The 19709-nt window shown below is 40.4% G+C and overlaps 2 protein-coding genes across 4 annotated transcripts in view; both read left to right on the plus strand.

Moving 5' to 3' along the window:
* The window catches only part of LOC137716766 (disease resistance protein At4g27190-like), a 55799-nt gene that overhangs the window by 21780 nt on the left and 14310 nt on the right, over positions 1 to 19709 (plus strand). The window lies entirely within an intron of this gene.
* On the plus strand, positions 1611 to 19640 carry LOC137718526 (WD repeat-containing protein ATCSA-1-like). The gene is made up of 3 exons (XM_068458080.1): positions 1611 to 1690; positions 6632 to 7119; positions 19078 to 19640. Exons 1-3 carry the CDS (start codon positions 1611 to 1613, stop codon positions 19347 to 19349), a joined length of 840 nt encoding a protein of 279 aa, XP_068314181.1. The 3' UTR covers positions 19350 to 19640.

The following is a 19709-nucleotide window of genomic DNA, read 5'->3' on the forward strand; positions in this document are numbered from 1 at the left end:
GTAACGAAAAAATAATTTTTATGCATTTAAAATATAATAATATTTACCTTATTTAAATTATTAAAAAAAAAAAAAAAAAACAACCTAGAAAATGTAGAACCCATTTTCTCCCTCCCTTCCCGAGCCCCTCACCTTCACCGAGCCCAAACCCCTCCACCTCCGATGCTCTTCACCGCCACCATGTCCAACCCTCCCTCCCCTCCCGAGCCCCTCACCTTCACCGAGCCCAAACCCCTCCACCTCCGATGCTCTTCACCGCCACCATGTCCAACCCTCCCTCCCCTCCCTCCTCCTCAACTCCCACCTCGACGCCATCCCCGCCGAGCTCGACAATTGCTTTTTCTGGGTTTGTGTTCAGTAACCTCACCCATCCTCGTCTATCTTTAACCTCACCCATCCTCGTTAGAAATCAAACAACTAAACTCACTTTTCTCCCAACTAACCTAAAACCCTCACCTTCGCCCTGCTAGCTACCACAATCAGTGCTCTCACAAATTAGTGAAATCACAACCACCGTACGTTGATTGAAAAATTCCATGGCTTTCTGAAGCAAATAAAACTTGGGTTGCAGGGAGAAAACCCCAAAAAAATCCCAATTCAACGAAATGGTTGTCCTGGAGACGAAATCTCAAATCCCCATTTTTCTTAGTTCAAAGCTTCAGCTTTCTCTTTAGAATTAGAAATGAATAAAAGTAAAAGATTAATTTGTGGGAAATTAAGAGGCTTGGGTTGTGGGTTTGCAATGATGCACAACTATTGGCTAAAGAATGGATTATTGGTTGTTACAGTGTTGGTGGTTGGAGAAAAAAAAATAGAGGAATGTGGGGTGGGGTGGGGTGGGGCGGGGCGGGGTTACCTCTCTGTCTTCGACACCCACATGGTGGTCATGGTAGGGAAGAAGTTCAATGTTGGCAAGGTAGCAGGGAGGAATAACCGCAGCAAAGTCGTTGACTTCGGGGCTTCGTGGGGCTTTAATGTGTTGTTGAACTCGGGGATTGCTGAAGCTCGAGGCTTCGTGGTGGCTGCAGTGTGTTGTCGAGGCTTCGGGGATTGCTGAAGCTCGAGATTTATTGTCAACTATCTATCTTGCAGATTTATTGTCGCAATATAACTACTTAGTCTCCTTTAGTTCAAAACCAAGATATCTCAAAAGTTTACGTAACTAAAGAGGTTCACATATTTCATGTGCCATACCTTTATACTTAGCTTCCAGACGACCTTGACACCACTTTCTGCTTCTTACTACACCACGTAACCAAATTACCTCCAACAATCGTAAAATATCTAGATGTAAAGAGTCTGTCAGTAACATTGTTAGCCCAATCTGCATCTGTAAACCTCTCAACTTTTAGATGTTCATGTTTTTTCATAAAGTATTCCTGTACTGGGTGTAGATATGCCAAAATTTGCATTACCGGAGCTATGTGATATTCATTGGGCGAGTGCATACTTCAAAGTGTGAGAGAGAAAACGAATTAACAACAAAACAAGTTCCGGTTTGAGAATTCATACTTCAGAGTGTGAGAGAGAAAACACTGCGATACGACACCGTTGCGTTGTGAACCTCTGCTTCGCTTTTGCATTTAGTACAAGAAGAAGATGCTCAGAAAATGTGGTGGGAAATCGGAGACAGGGAAGCGGGCAACCTCCGCCCAAATTTGTTCTCGAATCGAATCAAGTCGACCTGGATCCGAACTTATTGAAATTTTGATGTATATTTGCTTGATGTAAACAATTACAAGATGAAACATATATATAGGGAAGAAAAAGAACATAAGCCTAATTTTGCCTAACTTACCTAACTTGCTTGACTAACCTAACTTGCCTAACTTTGAACAAGAAAATTGACTAGCCTACCATTATTCCAACATGTTTATTTCAAGCATTTTAACACTCCCCCTCAAGTTGGAGTGTGAATGTCGATGACACCCAACTTGCTAATTAAGACCTCAAATTGTGCCGAGCTTAGTGGTTTGGTGAACAAGTCTGCAGGTTGATTCGAGGTCCGTATGTAAGCTGTTTGCACCATTCCCATTTGAATCTTCTCACGTATTAAGTGACAGTCTATCTCTATATGCTTCGTTCGTTCATGAAACACTGGGTTCGAAGCAATGTGCATGGCAGCTTGATTATCACAAAACATTGTGACTGGTTGTGCATGATTTACTTGCAAGTCCTTCAAAATGTTTCTTAGCCATATAACTTCACAACAAGTAGTAGCCATAGAACGGTATTCTGCCTCTGCACTGGAACGAGATATTGTGTTTTGTTTCTTCGTTTTCCAAGATATCGGTGCTTGTCCAAGGAAGATACAATAATCGGTTATTGGCCTTCTAGTGTCTTTACATCGGGCCTAATCAGCATCACAAAAGGCTTGTAGTTGTAGTGAACCTGTAGAAGGCAAAAGAATTCCCTGTCCAGGAGATTGTTTGATGTACCTGAGAACCTTATGCACCGCTTCAAGGTGTGGTTGTCGTGGCTTGTCCATGAATTGGCTCAACATATTAACCACATAAGTCAGGTCAGGTCGCGTGATGGTTAAGTAAATCAGCCTCCCTACGAGTCGCCTGTATGAAGAAGGATCATGTAGGAACGTCCCATCAGTTTGTGTAAGGGACAGGTTTGGTTCCATTGGTAATCGTGAGGGCTTCGCACCAAGGAACCCAGCATCTTCTAGTATTTCCAACGCATATTTGCGTTGGCACAAGGCAATCCCTTGTTTAGATCTTGCAACTTCTATTCCCAAAAAATATTTGAGTTTTCCCAAATCCTTTAGTTTAAAATGTTGGGAAATGAAGAGTTTAGTCTCTTCAATTTCTCTTAAATTGTTACCTGCAAGTATCACGTCATCAACATACACAAGTAATGCCATGAAACTGCCTTGACGGTTTCGGACGAACAATGAGTAATCTGACCATGATTGATGAAAGCCAGCAGTCTTGAGAGCACTAGACAGCTTGATAAACCATTGTCTCGAGGCCTGTTTTAAACCATAAATGGATTTGTGTAATTTGCATACTCGTGTCTCCCCCTTTCGTCCGAACCCAAGAGGTAGGGACATATAAACCTCCTCGTATAAGTCACCATGCAAGAATGCGTTGTTCACATCAAGTTGATGAAGATGCCAGCCTCGTATGGAGGCAATACTCAGGAGGACGCGGACGGTGGTGAGCTTGGCAACTGGAGCAAAAGTTTCCCGATAATCAAGCCCCTCAATTTGACTGTAGCCTTTAGCAACGAGACTAGCTTTGTAGCGTTCAACACTGCCGTCAGGTTTAAGCTTCACCTTATAGATCCATTTGCAACCGATGGGATGTTTGTGAGGTGGTAAGGGCACAAGAGTCCAAGTGCGATTGTCATGAAGGGCAACAATCTCTTTTTGCATGGCGTCACTCCATTTTGGATCCTGAACAGCCTGCGAAAAACTGGTGGGTTCTTTGATAATGGTGAGGGTGGTGAGAAAGGTTTTGTGAGTGGGGGATACATGGTCATAAGATAAATAATGAGATATGGGGTGAGATGTACCTGATGACTGGACCATGCTTGTGGAAGATGTGGGAGCAACGCGGGAAGGGAGGGCCACCTCAACATGAAAGTCCTGCAAAAATGTGGAAGTTTTGGTCGGTCAAGTGCTACGACGGAGTGGAGGTGGTTGGTCTGGTGATGGAGTGGTTGGAGGTGGTGAAGAGTGTAGAGTATGTGTAGGGTATGTGGAGGTGGGGAAGAGTGGTGAAGGTGTTGATAAGGTATCTGGTGGTGGAGTTGTAGTAGGTAAAGGAGATGAGGGTGGTGTGATGTCGGTAAGTGTGGGAGAGGTGGTGTTTATGTCTTCGGGTGCAAGGCTTGAGTGCGACTCAATGGGAGAGGTCAAGTCAAACGTGATGGATGAGGGTGTAATGTTTGATGGAGACGGGGCAGCGGAAGTGGTATGATTTTGGAATGGAAAATGATTTTCAAAAAAAACAACATCCCTAGAAACAAAAGTCTTATTGTGTTTTATATCAAACAATTTATAACCCTTCTGACCATAAGGATACCCAAGAAAAATGCATTGGATTGCACGGGGGTCGAATTTAGAGGGCCTTTGGGCATGTGTAGAAGCAAAACATAAACTACCAAAAACCTTTAAATGTGAATAGTTAGGTGCTTTGTGAAACAGTTTTTCGTAAGGTGTTTTACCTTGGAGAAGTGGAGTGGGTGTTCTATTGATGAGGTAAGCTGAGGTTAAGATTGCATCCCCCCAAAAACGTTTTGGCAAACAAGCTTGAAAGAGCAAAGCCCGAGCAACATTGAGCAAATGTCGGTGTTTACGTTCGGCAACACCATTTTGTTGTGGTGTGTTGACACAACTAGATTGATGTATGATGCCTTTGAGAGCATAAAATTGCTCAAGCTTAAACTCAGGGCCATTGTCACTTCGTATGATTTGAACTCTGGTATTGAATTGAGTCTCAATCATTTGAATGAATCCCACTAAAATGTCTTTTGTGTCAGATTTATGTTTCATCAAATAAACCCAAGTGCTTCTAGTGTAGTCATCTACGATGGTAAGGAAATACTTGGCACCTGAAATAGAAGCAACTTGATAACCACCCCAAATATCAATATACAATAATTCAAAACATGATTTGGTAGAAATAGAGCTCAAAGGAAAGGGTGATCTTGTTTGTTTGGCCAATGGGAAAATTAAACATTTTTCCAAATCACAAGCCTTATTGTTAAATAAAGGTAATAACGAAGTGGCTTTATGAGATGGGTGTCCTAGGCGTTGGTGCCAAAGCTTTGGTGAGACGGTTTGAATATTGTTGCATGTTCCTTTCTTTGATGGGTCGAGGTAGTAAAGTCCATCCCTTTCAGTTCCTGTCCCAATCATCTTCCCCGAGCGAACGTCCTGAATGACACAAAATTGGGTGAAGAAAATGGTGACATATAAGGAATCATAGGCTAGTTTACTGATAGATATTAAATTCAACCTAAAGAACGGCACACATAGGACATTTTCAAGGATAAGATTATGAGAGAAAACAACTTGTCCAATGTGAGTGACTTTGGCAACGGAACCATCTGGCAGTTCAACTGTATGATTTTCAACAGCTCGTGAGTGTGTAAGGAGACTAGGACTGCAAACTATGTGATCCGTGGCACCACTGTCCAGGATCCAAATACTTTTGGTTCCTTTACATGGAAAAGAGAAGGCTTTACCTGAAAGTTCTTCATGACTAGGAGGATTACTGACTTGATTGGCAAATGATGATTTGTTCTTGTTCAACATCTGAAGGATTTGCTTGCAGTCCTCCTGAGAGAACGGGAAATTAGGCACTGTCTCTTGCTTGTTACTTTGTGAAACTTGATTGCCCTTTGAAGAAAAGAGACGATTGGATTCGGTCTCTGTGGCTGCTTTCCGTTTTCGACAGAAATCGAAGGTGTGGCCTTTCCATCCGCAAAAAGTGCACTTGAGATGTGCACGACAATTTTTGGTGATGTGATTGGTTTTATTGCACTTTCCACATCGCATCTCCTTGTCTTCAGGTGTAGGTTCTCGCGACAGATTCTTCACTGCAAAGACAGCAGTTTCTAGTTGTGTGCTTTTTCCACTGGAAACCTCTGCCTGGCGTTCATGTCGAAGGACCAATGCATATGCCTTGTTCACCGTAGGCAGTGGTTCGAGAAGAAGAGTATTGCTTCGAACCGTAGCATATGATTCGTTCAGTCCCATAAGGAACTTCATGGTTTTCTGAGTTTCAACATATGAGTTCATCTCATTCTTTGTTCCACAACTGCATGCTGGAATGGAACACAAAGTATCACGTTCATCCCATAAACTTTTAAGTTTAGTGAAGTAAGAACTTACACTCATATTGCTTTGGACGCAATCATGAATCTCGTTCTCAACATGGAACAGTTGAACTATATTCACATGTGAGAACCTCTCCTGCAGATCGGTCCACATTTGTCGAGCATCCTTGTAGTTGATGACACTCCCTGAAATCTCCTTTGACATGGAGCCTAGTAGCCATGTCTTGACCAAGTTGTTGCAGCGATTCCATTGCTGCAGCTCCTCAAAATTATCCTCACTTGGTTTGTTGATCGTCCCATCAACAAAACCAAGTTTGTTCTTGACCGTTAAGGCCATACTCATGGATTGAACCCATGTGTTGTAGTTGTCTTCCACCAATGGTTGTGGTACGAGGATTGCACCAGGTTGATCCGAGTGGTGGAGATAGAGCGGGTGGTTGGGACTTTCCCATTTTGAATGAGAGGCCATGCCTAGAATGGTTGACCTTGTGGAAGATTGCACCAGCAATAATCTCAAGAAATCTTTTCTGATGTGGAAGATCAGTCAAAACTGCAACCACAGAGCATACTCGAAATTTCAAGAGACTTTACAACCAATGCTCTACCAAGAACGATCCCTGACCGACTTGGCTCTGATACCATATTGAAATTTTGATGTATATTTGCTTGATGTAAACAATTACAAGATGAAACATATATATAGGGAAGAAAAAGAACATAAGCCTAATTTTGCCTAACTTACCTAACTTGCTTGACTAACCTAACTTGCCTAACTTTGAACAAGAAAATTGACTAGCCTACCATTATTCCAACATGTTTATTTCAAGCATTTTAACAGAACTCTCCAACTCTCCAATTACAAAGACATCATCTCCCGTCACCGAGGCTCCGTCAACTCTCTCCAGCTCGATTTGACGGAGGGCCCGTACCTGTTATCCGATGCCTCCGAAGCTTCCACCCCCGTGTTCGATGTCCAGCGCGGGACCGATTATGGAGGCGGAGCTATCACGAGGCACAAGTGCCTCTTTGCGGTGGATAAGCAGCACGAGCGCGGGCATAAGTACGCGGTGTCTTCCGCCGTGTGGTATCCCGTCAACACCGGATTGTTTGTGACGGGTTCGTACGATCATCACATCAATGTTTGGGACACGAATACGACTCAGGTAGTGATGGACTTCAAGATGTCGGGAAAGGTGTACCGGACTGCAATGTCGCCGTTGGCAACTTCTGACATGCTCATTGCTGCCGGAACCGAAGATGTTCAAGTCCGCCTCTGTGATATTGCCTCTGGGGCTTTTGCTCACATCTTGTCTGGCCACCGCGGTATGTCCCAAAATTCACAGAATTCGACGTTTGATGCACACCTGATACATAGAAAGTTAGAAAATTTAAGCTTCTTATCATGGTTATGTGAACACATGAAAAAGAAAGAGTGATGAAGAAGGGACGGGTTGTAGAAAATAATGAGAATGGAAGCTTTCCTTCAAGGTATTGGGCATGTAGATGCCACCTTTCCAAATTTAAGTGCTTTGAGGCTTGAGGAAACGCAGAACTCGATGTGTCAGTGGAAGAAGAATTCCCCACAAGCAGACCCAAATCTAAGGTAATTTGCAATACCATTTGAGAATTTAACAATTTTGGAAGTTGTCGGTTGTAACAGCTTGAAACATGTAAAAGAATTGATGGTTGGGAATTGTAAAAGAATGATACACACGGAAGAAATTACATGTTGTTTGTTTATTTGTAATGGTCTTCATTTTAAATTTTGTAGTCCTCGTTAGCTCATTTTACTTGTCAACTTCACACATACCAATTCTCTCTCTTCAATGACCTCAATCCTTGAGTCCTCGAGCTCTGACGCAGAGATCCAGAGAAGATCTCGACTCCTCAATTCCTAATGATTTTGGTTTGCCTAGTGGATTCTAGGTTAGGAAATTTCATTCGGTTAGGCTATCATTGGATGTAGAAGAAAGAATAGCAATAGCTTTTGTTGAACCTCAATCATAAATAAACACGTGTCCAAATAATTAAAACAAAAAATTATAATTAAACACGTGTTTATCTATGATTGGAAGTCCAACAAAGAACTAATATTATTAAATTTGTCACAATAATCACATTCATCACAATAGCCAATAGGCCTGTCCTATTTAAAAATTGAATTCGTCATTCGAGAACGACAGTTGACATCTCTCATTCACAACACGACCCCCACCTTTCAATTTTAGATAGGCTTACGCTGCCGTTTTACTGACGCATCATCTGCCGCTCAATAATCTGTCCAAGTTTGTCCGAGTCGACCCTGGACGAAAATCAAAGCGAAGCCCGGAAGAACAGAAAATGGATTCAGTAACAACAAAACCGGTTCCGGTTTGAGAATTCATACTTCAGAGTGTGAGAGAAAACACTGCGATACGACACGGTTGCGTTGTGAACCTCCGCTTCGATTTTGCATTTGGCACAAGAAGAAGAAGATGCTCCGAAAATGTGGAGGGCAATCGGTGACAGAGAAGCGGGCAAGCTCTGCCCAAATTCGTTCTCGAATCGAATCAAGTCAACCCGGATCCAAACGTTTGAACTCTCTGATAGGAGCATATTTACGCACCTTAGTTTAGCTTGTTCTTGTGCATTTATAGTGTTTTTCCTTAGTAAAGTAGTCTTTTAAGCTAGTTTTATGTGTTTTCAGGTTTTAAGGGCAAAGTATGCAAAAGGATGCATTTTGGAGCCTTTTGGAGCAAATTAAAGCTTGGAATGGACATCATATGCTTGGAGCCAAGAGGATGGACGAAATTGAAGATTTGAAGATGATGTTTCCTACTTGAACAAGGTTTCCTAGTCGAAGTAGGAAAGCGCCTAATTAAAAGATGAAATCCTAGTCAACAAAGGATTCTTAATTGAAGAAGGATTCCTAATCAACGAGGGATTCCTAGTTGAAGATGGATTCCTAGAAGAATGAAGATTCCTACTCAATTAACGTTTCCTACTTGACAAAGGAAAGTCAAAATCCAAATGGTCTCAAGTGAAGCAACAAAGAAGTTTTCCAAGTCCAAGAAGGAAAAGGAGTCCAAGATGAAGAAGGAATGACGAAGACAAGGTTTCCTAATCCTAATAGGCAAAGTTTCCAAGTGCAATGAGGAGTCCTTATCCATTTAGGGCACTTTATCCATTGAGGATACCTTATCCTTGTTCTAGAAACCTTATCCATCCTTGCCGTGAGTTTTCCTTGCATTAGAGGGTTTCTAGAAGCCCTAATCTGCCTTATCCTTTAGTGCCGCACCTATCCTTTCTAGAAAGCTGATTTCCCTTGCCTTGCAAGGCATTCTAGAAGCCTTATCACCTCATCTCTTTACCTGCCGCACCTAGGAAGCATTATCCCTTTTTATTTCTGATTTCTAAGCCTATTTCCTTGTGGATTTGGGTTATTCAAGTCCATATTTGATTACCCTAGGGTTTTAAGTGCCTATATATACTCATATTGACCCCTAGATCAGATCACCACCTTTCATACCTCTTCATTCATTCCAGAAATTCGTCCAACCCTCTCCACACCCTTGCCGCAGCCACCAAACACCTTTCTCTTTAGTTTTAAGCTTTGCCGCACCATCCCCTTCCCCTAAACACTACTACATCCCTCCATGACCATGCATCCATACACCTAAGGCCCTAAACCTGTCCCTAGACCTTTGCCGCACCAAGGAGGAGGAGAAGGAAGTTCGAAAGTTCATGCAATTCACGTTCGCGTCGCTGGAATTTCTAGGTGTTTCTTTTCCTTTGATTTCAATGTTTAATTTCAATTCTCTTTGTTTTGTGCGTATGAGGAACTAAACCCCCCCTTGGCTAGGGGGGATTCGAAATACATGTTTATGCTTGCGATATGATTTGACTACTTCTAATTGCGTTTCATAAGTTGTGAATTCAATTTACTTATCTATGTGAATTACATTGATTTGTGTGTGTTGGTTGAGAGTGCACGCTTAATTATCATGCATAAATTGGATGCTAGGATATAAGGAAATTTCACCTAATCGTTATGGAATTATATTCACAAGTAGTAAAAGTTGATGATCTCAATTGCGTTAAGTAAATTCTTGGCATAAATTTCATGCAATTTATAGTAACGAGTGCTTCGTCAATGCTTATGGTTTTCAAAGAACTTAATGATTCTTGCTTGTATCTCTATTATGCAATTCATGTAGGGAACTTGTGGGGAATGCTTTGGGTTGTCGTATGCAATCATCCAATTCAATAACGTTAGGAAAATCTGAGGGTTAATTAGTGCAATTCACGGTTAATCTGGGGCGTTGAGAATTCATGGGTTATTGAAAAGCAATTGGAAATCGTTTTATATGCAAGTATAACATGTGTGGAGATGAACCCCTTAGCTAGCTTCCCATCCATTCAATTACATCAAATTCGTTTTTACAATCTGTTCTAATTTAAAAAGTTTGTTTTGTTTTTAATTTCGTCCAAAACCAATCCCCCTTTACTTTGTTGAGTCATAGTAGTTAGAAATCACTTTAGTTTGTGTTTTAAGTGTCTTAGGTCAAGTTAAAACCAATTTTCGTCCAAGTTGTGTCTAGTGTTCAAAACTGCCCAGATTGTGTTTTTAAGGCAGTTTTGAGTGTTTTGGTGCTGTTTTGAGTCTTTTGGTTTGTTTTGGTGTTTTAAAGTTTAATTTTGCATTCTTTGAGTCTAGTATAGTGTTTTAAACTTGTTTTTACGTATTTGAGTCAGTTTTCAAGTGATTTTGCAATCCCTCCTAATCCCCGGCCTAGAACGATCCCTACTTACATACTTACTACAATTGATAAAAAGAGGGTTAATTTGTGTGCGTATAATTCTCACATCAAATTTTGGCGCCGTTGCCGGGGATTAGCAACTTTGCTAATCCCTTGGATTGTTTTATTTTCGTTTGTTTTATTTTATTCCAGATTCTTAATCCTGTTTTGTTTCTTGTTTTAGGTACTTGTTTTAGGTACTAGTTTATGACTCGAAATACATCACATTCCGAAGTACCATGGGCTATCCATGGAAGATCCGAACAAGCACTTGAAGGAGTTTGAAGTCGTTTGCTCAAGCATGACTCCGGTGAACGTGGATGAGAGCATCTTGAAGATGAAGGCCTTTCCCTTTTCTCTCCAAGAGAAAGCGAAAGATTGGTTGTACGAATTGGCTCCCGGAACTGTCACATCATGGGAAAACATGAAACGAGCTTACTTGGAGAAGTTTTTCCTAACTTCTCGAGTCATCCTCCTACGAAAAAGGATAAGTGGAATTCAACAAGATGAGGGTGAATCCTTTCCTACTTATTATGAACGTTTTAAATCTCTTGTTGCTTCATGTCCACAACATCAAATGAAGGAGGAACTACTTCTACAATACTTTTACGAGGGACTTCTACCTATTGAACATCAAATGCTAGATGCCTCAGCAGGAGGAGCATTGGTGGACAAGACCCCTACGGCTGCAAAGATGTTGATTGCTAATCGAGCGTTGAACGCTCAACAATACGAAGGTATTGGACAAAGGAGTATGCCACGGCAACATCAAGTCAATGAGGTAAGTGCCATAACCGAACTTCAAAATCAAATGGCTAACCTCACTACTTTACTTTCTCAGGTGATGGACAGTCCAAAAGTCCAAACCGTAGCTTCTTGTGGCGTATGCTCCATGCAAGGACACCCTACGGACAAGTGCCCACAATTGATTGAGAATGGAGGGTGGGAGACACTCAATGCCGTGGGATATGGCAACCAATACCAATCACGTGGTGATCCGTTTTCTAATACTTACAATCCCGGCTGGCGTGATCATCCGAATTTCAAATGGCGAGACCCCCAACAAGGTCAACAACAAAGCGGATTTAGGCAATAACCCTCGGGTTTCTATCAAAAGCCGTTGGCACCACCACAAGCCCAAGCACAACCTGCCCAAAGCAATGTAGGTAATTCAAGTGATAATGATAAGATTTTACAATTACTTACTACTTTGACGCAGGAAGTCCAAACTCAAAACAAAGAGAGGCAAATCCAAGACAAGAGGGTGGACAACTTGGAGAAGCAAGTGGGACAAATTGCCGAGTTCATGGGACAATTTCGAGAGCAAGGTAGGTTGCCAAGCTCAACCATTGTCAATCCAAAGGGAGGGTTCGAAACCGCCAAGGCCATTACGTTGAGAAGTGGTAAGGAGCTTGGAAATCATCCAAAACCATCCAAACAAAGCCTTAATGAGGAGGAAAAGCTGCTGCAAGAAGAAGAACATAGAGCAAAGGCCACGGCAAGGGAAGCAAAAACCTTGCCGCAACTCTCTAGTACACCAAAACCATCCCAAACCACCAAGGTGAGTCCAACTTCGAATTTTTCTAGTTCTATTCCACTAAATGTGCCTTTTCCTAGCAGGTTTATGCAATCTAAGACAGAGGAGGATGAAAAAGACATCCTAGAGACGTTTAGGAAGGTGCATGTCAATATCCCACTCCTTGATGCAATAAAGCAAATTCCAAAGTACGCTAAGTTTTTGAAGAAGATTTGTACAACAAGGAAACGGATTCGGGAGAAAGAGGTGGTACATGTAAGTGAGAATGTCTCTGCAATATTGCAAAGAAAGCTACCACCTAAATGCAAAGATCCAGGTAGTTTCACCATCCCTTGTGTAATTGGTAATAAAAGGTTCGAACATGCTATTCTAGATTTAGGTGCATCAATTAATGTCATGCCATACTCTGTTTATGCATCTATGAATCTAGGAGAGCTTAAAAATGATGGTGTTATTATTCAATTAGCTGATCGATCTAATGCATACCCGAGAGGAGTTTTGGAAGATGTTTTGGTGCAGATAGACCACTTGATTTTTCCTGCAGATTTCTATGTGCTTGACATGGAGGATTCAACCCACTCTCCACCATCGCCACTCTTACTTGGACGACCTTTCATGAAAACAGCCCACACCAAGATTGACGTGGCCAAGGGAGCCTTAACTATGGAGTTTGGCGGTGATACGATTAACTTTAAAGTTTCTGAATACATTGAGAATCCTAATGATGTTCGTTCTTGTTTTGCCATTGGTACAATTAAAAATATAGGGCAGGAACGTTCAACACCAATCGAGAAGGATGCTTCTAGAACCACCATCGAGGAAGGAATTGAAGGAGAGCACAAGGAGCACGCCACTACCCTACAAACACCCAATCTGGCCGTACCTAAGGATAAAATTTGCGAGATGGTGGCTGCCCTAGGGGCATTGCCACAACATCCTAGTAAGTCTCCAATCCCAATTCCAATTCCCATTTCAACTAATAGGTTGTTACCTTCTTTGGTGCAGGTTCCAAATCGATTTCAAGGTGGTGGGAGCATTTACATGGACTTCCGGGACCAAAATACCACCATTAGGGAGGATCACTATCCCCTCCCATTCATAGAGCCATATTACGAAAGTGTTGAAGGGCTAGTTGTGGAGGATATCACACTCCATGCCGTGGGCTCCAAGTGAGGATAAGAAGCATGCTCGTCCGGCTGCACGACGTTAAAGAAAGCGCTTCTTGGGAGGCAACCCATGCATTCAACAAAGGAAAACCTAGAAAGCACTCCAATTCTAGATTTGCGTTCCTAAACTCTTCTCTTTGTTGCTATTTCGTTTCTGCCATGTTAGGTTGTTTAGTTGTTGTTTTGTTTGTTTGTTTGTTAATTGTGTGAGTTTATGCTTGAAACATTGAGGACAATGTTTGATTTAAGTGTGGGGGGGGTAACCAAAGTGTTTTGATGCAAATTCGTAGGGTTTTGTCACCCATAATTTCAAATGTTGTTTCTTGCTGTTTTTAGGCTGTTTTGGTGTGTTTTAGTATTTGTTGTTCTAAAAATCCGAAAATCCCAGAAAAAATTGAAAAAAATTGTTTTGAAAACCCAAAAAGAGTTGTTTTTAAGTTGTTTTTGTGTGTTTGTTTGTGTCTTAGGGTACCTTCCAACACAATGATGAGGATTCGGTTTGTAATTGCATGACTGTTAAAGAGAATGATTAACATGGATGAAAGTTTGATTTACTCTTTGTTTATGCTTGGTTTTGGTTATAACTTATGACTTCACATGTAATGAAAAAGAAAAAAAATTAGTTTTTGTAACATGCTTGAAGGAAGGAACTCAAACAAATGCTACAACCTTGTGAGACTTGAGCCTAAACGTTTATTTGGAGAGTTAAAATCTATGCATTCTTGTTTTCTAAAGTCGTTGCATGATCTCATTATTCTTTGCTTGGTTACTACTTAGAAGGCGTTTCATCATTTAGTTCCAAATACTAGAACTCATGCCAATTTCATTCAAAACATGTTATTGAATTGCATAACACATATTCAAGATGAAGTTAGTAGTTACCACCATAGCCAAAAAGCCATCATTCCATGCATGTGTTTTTGTAGGTTTAACCTCGTTGAGCCTCGTTTAGCCTATGTTGTTTGTTAACCCACATTATCCTCACCTAGCCTAGATTAGGATTATCCATACCCTTGTTCTTAGAACGTAGTTAAGCATGACTCATGATGAATTCCTTTGGATCATGGTATTGCAGAAAGCTAAGTGTGGGGGAATGATTCTTGATATGGGTATGTGCCAAAACTCATATTGAGGCACGGGTTAGGAGAAAAGAAAAAAAAAGAAAAAAAAAAAAAAAGAGAAAAATTCGTGCAAAATAAAAAGAAAAAAAGAAAAAGTTGTGAAAAGTATGAAAAGGAGTTGGAAGAGCATAAAAGGAGCTCTAAGTTGTTGGTTATTGAAGAAAGGGCCCAAAACGTTGCATTTGACCCTAAGTATGCAAGTGTATTCCCCTTTGTGTTTAAAGTTATTTTCTGCACTCTAAAGTGAATTCTAAGTATCAAGTTCATTGCTTTGCTTACTATTGTTTAAAGAACGTTTGTTTTATCCTTTACCTTTCTTTGTTAGGCAATACCCCTAGCCCCGTTACAACCCTTGACTTTAATCTTGAGTGTTATGTGTTTCAATTTGTGGAGTTTAAAATTGGTACGAGTATATGGTGTCACTGGTTCTCGCATCTAAGTAGTAGCATTCCATTCATGAGATCATATTGATAAACATGCTTTTTAACTCCGAAAAGTGCTTTCTTTGTCATACATATATGTGAGCATTCGTTTTCATATTTACATCTATCTTCTCACATATAACTAAGTGTAGGGTGTGTAGTTAGAAAATCGGAGTGAAAATAGAGTGCATATCTTGTAAGGAATTGAGGAAATTCTCTAAGGCATGTTACTACATTCAAAATCATGTTTTAATTGGTTATTTGTGAACTAATGAGTAGTGACTATGATTAAGTAAATGCTTAAGCGTAAAGATGGCTAAAATCTGTGGGAATGATGATTTTTAACATGTCATGTGCATTGGAAATCCCTGAGGCGATTGTTGGAAGGTGTAGGTTGTGTTTTACTCGTTTTACTTCGTTTATTTACTTTGTTTCATTTGGTTTTGCTCGAGGACTAGCAAAAGCTAAGTGTGGGGGAATTTGATAGGAGCATATTTACGCACCTTAGTTTAGCTTGTTCTTGTGCATTTATAGTGTTTTTCCTTAGTAAAGTAGTCTTTTAAGCTAGTTCTATGTGTTTTCAGGTTTTAAGGGCAAAGTATGCAAAATGATGCATTTTGGAGCCTTTTGGAGCAAATTAGAGCTTGGAATGGACATCATATGCTTGGAACCAAGAGGATGGACGAAATTGAAGATTTGAAGATGATGTTTCCTACTTGAACAAGGTTTCCTAGTCGAAGTAGGAAAGCGCCTAATTAAAAGATGAAATCCTAGTCAACAAAGGATTCTTAATTGAAGAAGGATTCCTAATCAACGAGGGATTCCTAGAAGAATGAAGATTCCTACTCAATTAAGGTTTCCTACTTGATAAAGGAAAGTCAAAATCCAAATGGTCTCAAGTGAAGCAACAAAGAAGTTTTCCAAGTCCAAGAAGGAAAAGGAGTCCAAAATGAAGAAGGAATGACGAAGACAAGGTTTCCTAATCCTAATAGGCAAAGTTTCCAAGTGCAATGAGGAGTCCTTATCCATTTAGGGCACTTTATCCATTTAGGGCACTTTATCCATTGAGGATACCTTATCCTTGTTCTAGAAACCTTATCCATCCTTGCCGTGAGTTTTCCTTGCATTAGAGGGTTTCTAGAAGCCCTAATCTGCCTTATCCTTTAGTGCCGCACCTATCCTTTCTAGAAAGCTGATTTCCCTTGCCTTGCAAGGCATTCTAGAAGCCTTATCACCTCATCTCCTTACCTGCCGCACCTAGGAAGCATTATCCCTTTTTATTTCTGATTTCTAAGCCTATTTCCTTGTGGATTTGGGTTATTCAAGTCCATATCTGATTACCCTAGGGTTTTAAGTGCCTATATATACTCATATTGACCCCTAGATCAGATCACCACCTCTCATACCTCTTCATTCATTCCAGAAATTCGTCCAACCCTCTCCACACCCTTGCCGCAGCCACCAAACACCTTTCTCCTTAGTTTTAAGCTTTGCCACACCATCCCCTTCCCCTAAACACTACTACATCCCTCCATGACCATGCATCCATACACCTAAGGCCCTAAACCTGTCCCTAGACCTTTGCCGCACCAAGGAGGAGGAGAAGGAAGCTCTGAAGTTCATGCAATTCGAGTTCGCGTCGCTGGAATTTCTAGGTGTTTCTTTTCCTTTGATTTCAATGTTTAATTTCAATTCTCTTTGTTTTGTGCGTATGAGGAACTAAACCCCCCCCCCCTTGGCTAGGGGGGGATTCGAAATACATGTTTATGCTTGCGATATGATTTGACTACTTCTAATTGCGTTTCATAAGTTGTGAATTCAATTTACTTATCTATGTGAATTACATTGATTTGTGTGTGTTGGTTGAGAGTGCACGCTTAATTATCATGCATAAATTGGATGCTAGGATATAAGGAAATTTCACCTAATCGTTATGGAATTATATTCACAAGTAGTAAAAGTTGATGATCTCAATTGCGTTAAGTAAATTCTTGGCATAAGTTTCATGCAATTCATAGTAACGAGTGCTTCGTCAATGCTTATGGTTTTCAAAGAACTTAATGATTCTTGCTTGTATCTCTATTATGCAATTCATGTAGGGAACTTGTGGGGAATGCTTTGGGTTGTCGTATGCAATCATCCAATTCAATAACGTTAGGAAAATCTGAGGGTTAATTAGTGCAATTCACGGTTAATCTGGGGCGTTGAGAATTCATGGGTTATTGAAAAGCAATTGGAAATCGTTTTATATGCAAGTATAACATGTGTGGAGATGAACCCCTTAGCTAGCTTCCCATCCATTCAATTACATCAAATTCGTTTTTACAATCTGTTCTAATTTAAAAAGTTTGTTTTGTTTTTAATTTCGTCCAAAACCAATCCCCCTTTACTTTGTTGAGTCATAGTAGTTAGAAATCACTTTAGTTTGTGTTTTTAAGTGTCTTAGGTCAAGTTAAAACCAATTTTCGTCCAAGTTGTGTCTAGTGTTCAAAACTGCCCAGATTGTGTTTTTAAGGCAGTTTTGAGTGTTTTGGTGCTGTTTTGAGTCTTTTGGTTTGTTTTGGTGTTTTAAAGTTTAGTTTTGCATTCTTTGAGTCTAGTATAGTGTTTTAAACTTGTTTTTACGTATTTGAGTCAGTTTTCAAGTGATTTTGCAATCCCTCATAATCCCCAGCCTAGAACGATCCCTACTTACATACTTACTACAATTGATAAAAAAAGGGTTAATTTGTGTGCGTATAATTCTCACATCACTCTCCAATCACAAAGACATCGTGTCCCCTCACCGCGGCTCCGTCAACTCTCTCCAGCTCGATTTGACGGAGGGCCGGTACCTGCTATCTGGCACCTCCGATGCTTCCGCTGCCGTGTTCGATGTCCAGCGCGGGACCAATTACGGAGGCGGCGAAGCTATCACGAGGCACAAGTGCTTGTTCGCGGTGGATAAGCCATAAGTATGTGGTGTCCTCTGCCGTATGGTATCCCGTCGACACCGGACTGTTTGTGATGGGGTCGTACAATCATCACATCAACATTTGGGATACGAATACGGCTCAGGTAGTGATGGACTTCAAGATGTCGGGGAAGGCGTACCGGACTGCAATGTCGCCGTTGGCAACTTCTCTCATGCTCATTGCTGCTGGAAAAGAAGATGTTCAAGTCTGCCTCTGTGATATTGCCTCCGAGGCTTTTGCTCACACCTTGTCTGGCCACCGCGGTATGTCCAAGAAATTCGCAGAATTAAACTTCTTATCAATTATCATGGTTATGTAAACACATGAAACATTTTGGATGACAATATTGAGGATATAAGCAGGGATTGTTCTTTGAAATTTAGGGTGGACAATCACGAAAATTCGATTCTTTAAATAATCCAGCCTAGTCGGTTTTTTTAGCATTTTGTAAATTTTTAGCGTTTGGACTTTCTGGTTGAACCTGTAATTTTTAGCTCAAGGCTGGCCTGCCATTTGTGGACGGCAAGAAATTCATGCTTAGAACCTTAGGCTGTCTACAATGGAGATGGCTAATTAATGGCCTTATTGGCTATTGGGCTAGCCGCTTCCAGCCCCCTATCAACCCGTTTGTTGGGGGATCTTTCTCACCTCCAGCTTGCTGACATCAGCAACAATCCCTAGTTGATGTCAACTTGCTGTTGAATTTTTCTTTTTAGTCAAAATTTTAAATTTTAAATTTTTTCCTATAAATATTTATGGCATTTCTACACTATTTCTCACATCCTTTTTACCCTTACATATTATCTTACTTTATTTTATTCAAAATTTTCACATTCTTTTCACCTCAAACACTCTTTTCATACCTATTTTAATGTCTAAGTTGTTAACATGTAAGTAATATTAAAATATTTAATAAAATTTGTAACTATACCAACATGAAATTTAAACAATATGTAACAATACCAACATGCAACAATACCATTAAGTTAAAGAACAAACTTAAAAATAATAAATTACCGAGGGGCTATGTTTAGTCCTTTTTCAATTAGAGATGGTATATAAATATAGTCTGACACTGATCACTTAAAAATAATTTTTTTGTTGAGCTATAATTCTGGATGGGACTATACTTAGCCATTTCGGTTGGAGATCACCTTAGGATTGTAAGGTTAGATTTAAGCTCTTGGTAGATTTAAATTCTTCCTTTGGGTTCTCTAGTTTTTTTTTTACAAAAGTACCAAGTGTTTTTAGTCTTGTTTCTTGGGTTTAACTTATAACGTAGAATAAAGTTTCGTGCATCTAGAGGGTCCTAAGTGTTGTATTTTCATGACTGTGGAATGGTCTACTTCTATCGAGTGGGTTTTGCTTACAGGCGGATGTAATGGTGCAATACGTTTTTGGGACGTTAGACGTGCCGGATGTTTTCTTGTTTTGGATCAATCTCAATCTCAGCTTGGGAGGCGTCCACCCATCCTAGAACGCCCTGCTACAATTAAGGTTTTTTTCTTTTCTTGTCTGAGCCAAAAATGTTTGTTTTCAAATTATTACTTATCCCGTATGTGTACATCTTTCTAATAAAGATGAAACTCATATGTATTGGTGGATTCTACCAAATGAGTTAATTTGTCGCATGACTAGCGCCCCATGTGAAAGAGTGTTCTAATCAATTTAAAAGTATTCTAAAACAAGGTCACAATCATGTTAACTTTAGCGATCATCAAACCTTAAGAAATTGTCGCGCCAACGTTATTCCATTGTCATGTGAGCCTTAAGGGCTAGTATGGCAGCCTAGACTAGATAAGCCTAGAACAAAGTCTATGCTCAACCCTATGAAGTCCCACTCCTATCTCTTCATGATCTAGCATTTTCTCTATGAACGAATTAAGCCTAGAAAGATAGTTCCGTTTCCACAATTCGTTCATCGTTTTCATTCTG

This window comes from Pyrus communis, chromosome 15 (assembly GCF_963583255.1).
Source record: "Pyrus communis chromosome 15, drPyrComm1.1, whole genome shotgun sequence".
Taxonomy (NCBI): Eukaryota; Viridiplantae; Streptophyta; class Magnoliopsida; order Rosales; family Rosaceae; genus Pyrus; species Pyrus communis.

Bases quoted from the DNA above. Each gene is read 5' to 3' on its own strand.
- LOC137718526 (XM_068458080.1), top strand. From the start codon at position 1,611: ATGTGGTGGGAAATCGGAGACAGGGAAGCGGGCAACCTCCGCCCAAAT. The intron at 1,691-6,631 runs CCGAACTTATTG...CAAGCATTTTAA, and splicing joins CGAATCAAGTCGACCTGGAT to CAGAACTCTCCAACTCTCCA. The intron at 7,120-19,077 runs GTATGTCCCAAA...TCGTGCATCTAG, and splicing joins CATCTTGTCTGGCCACCGCG to AGGGTCCTAAGTGTTGTATT.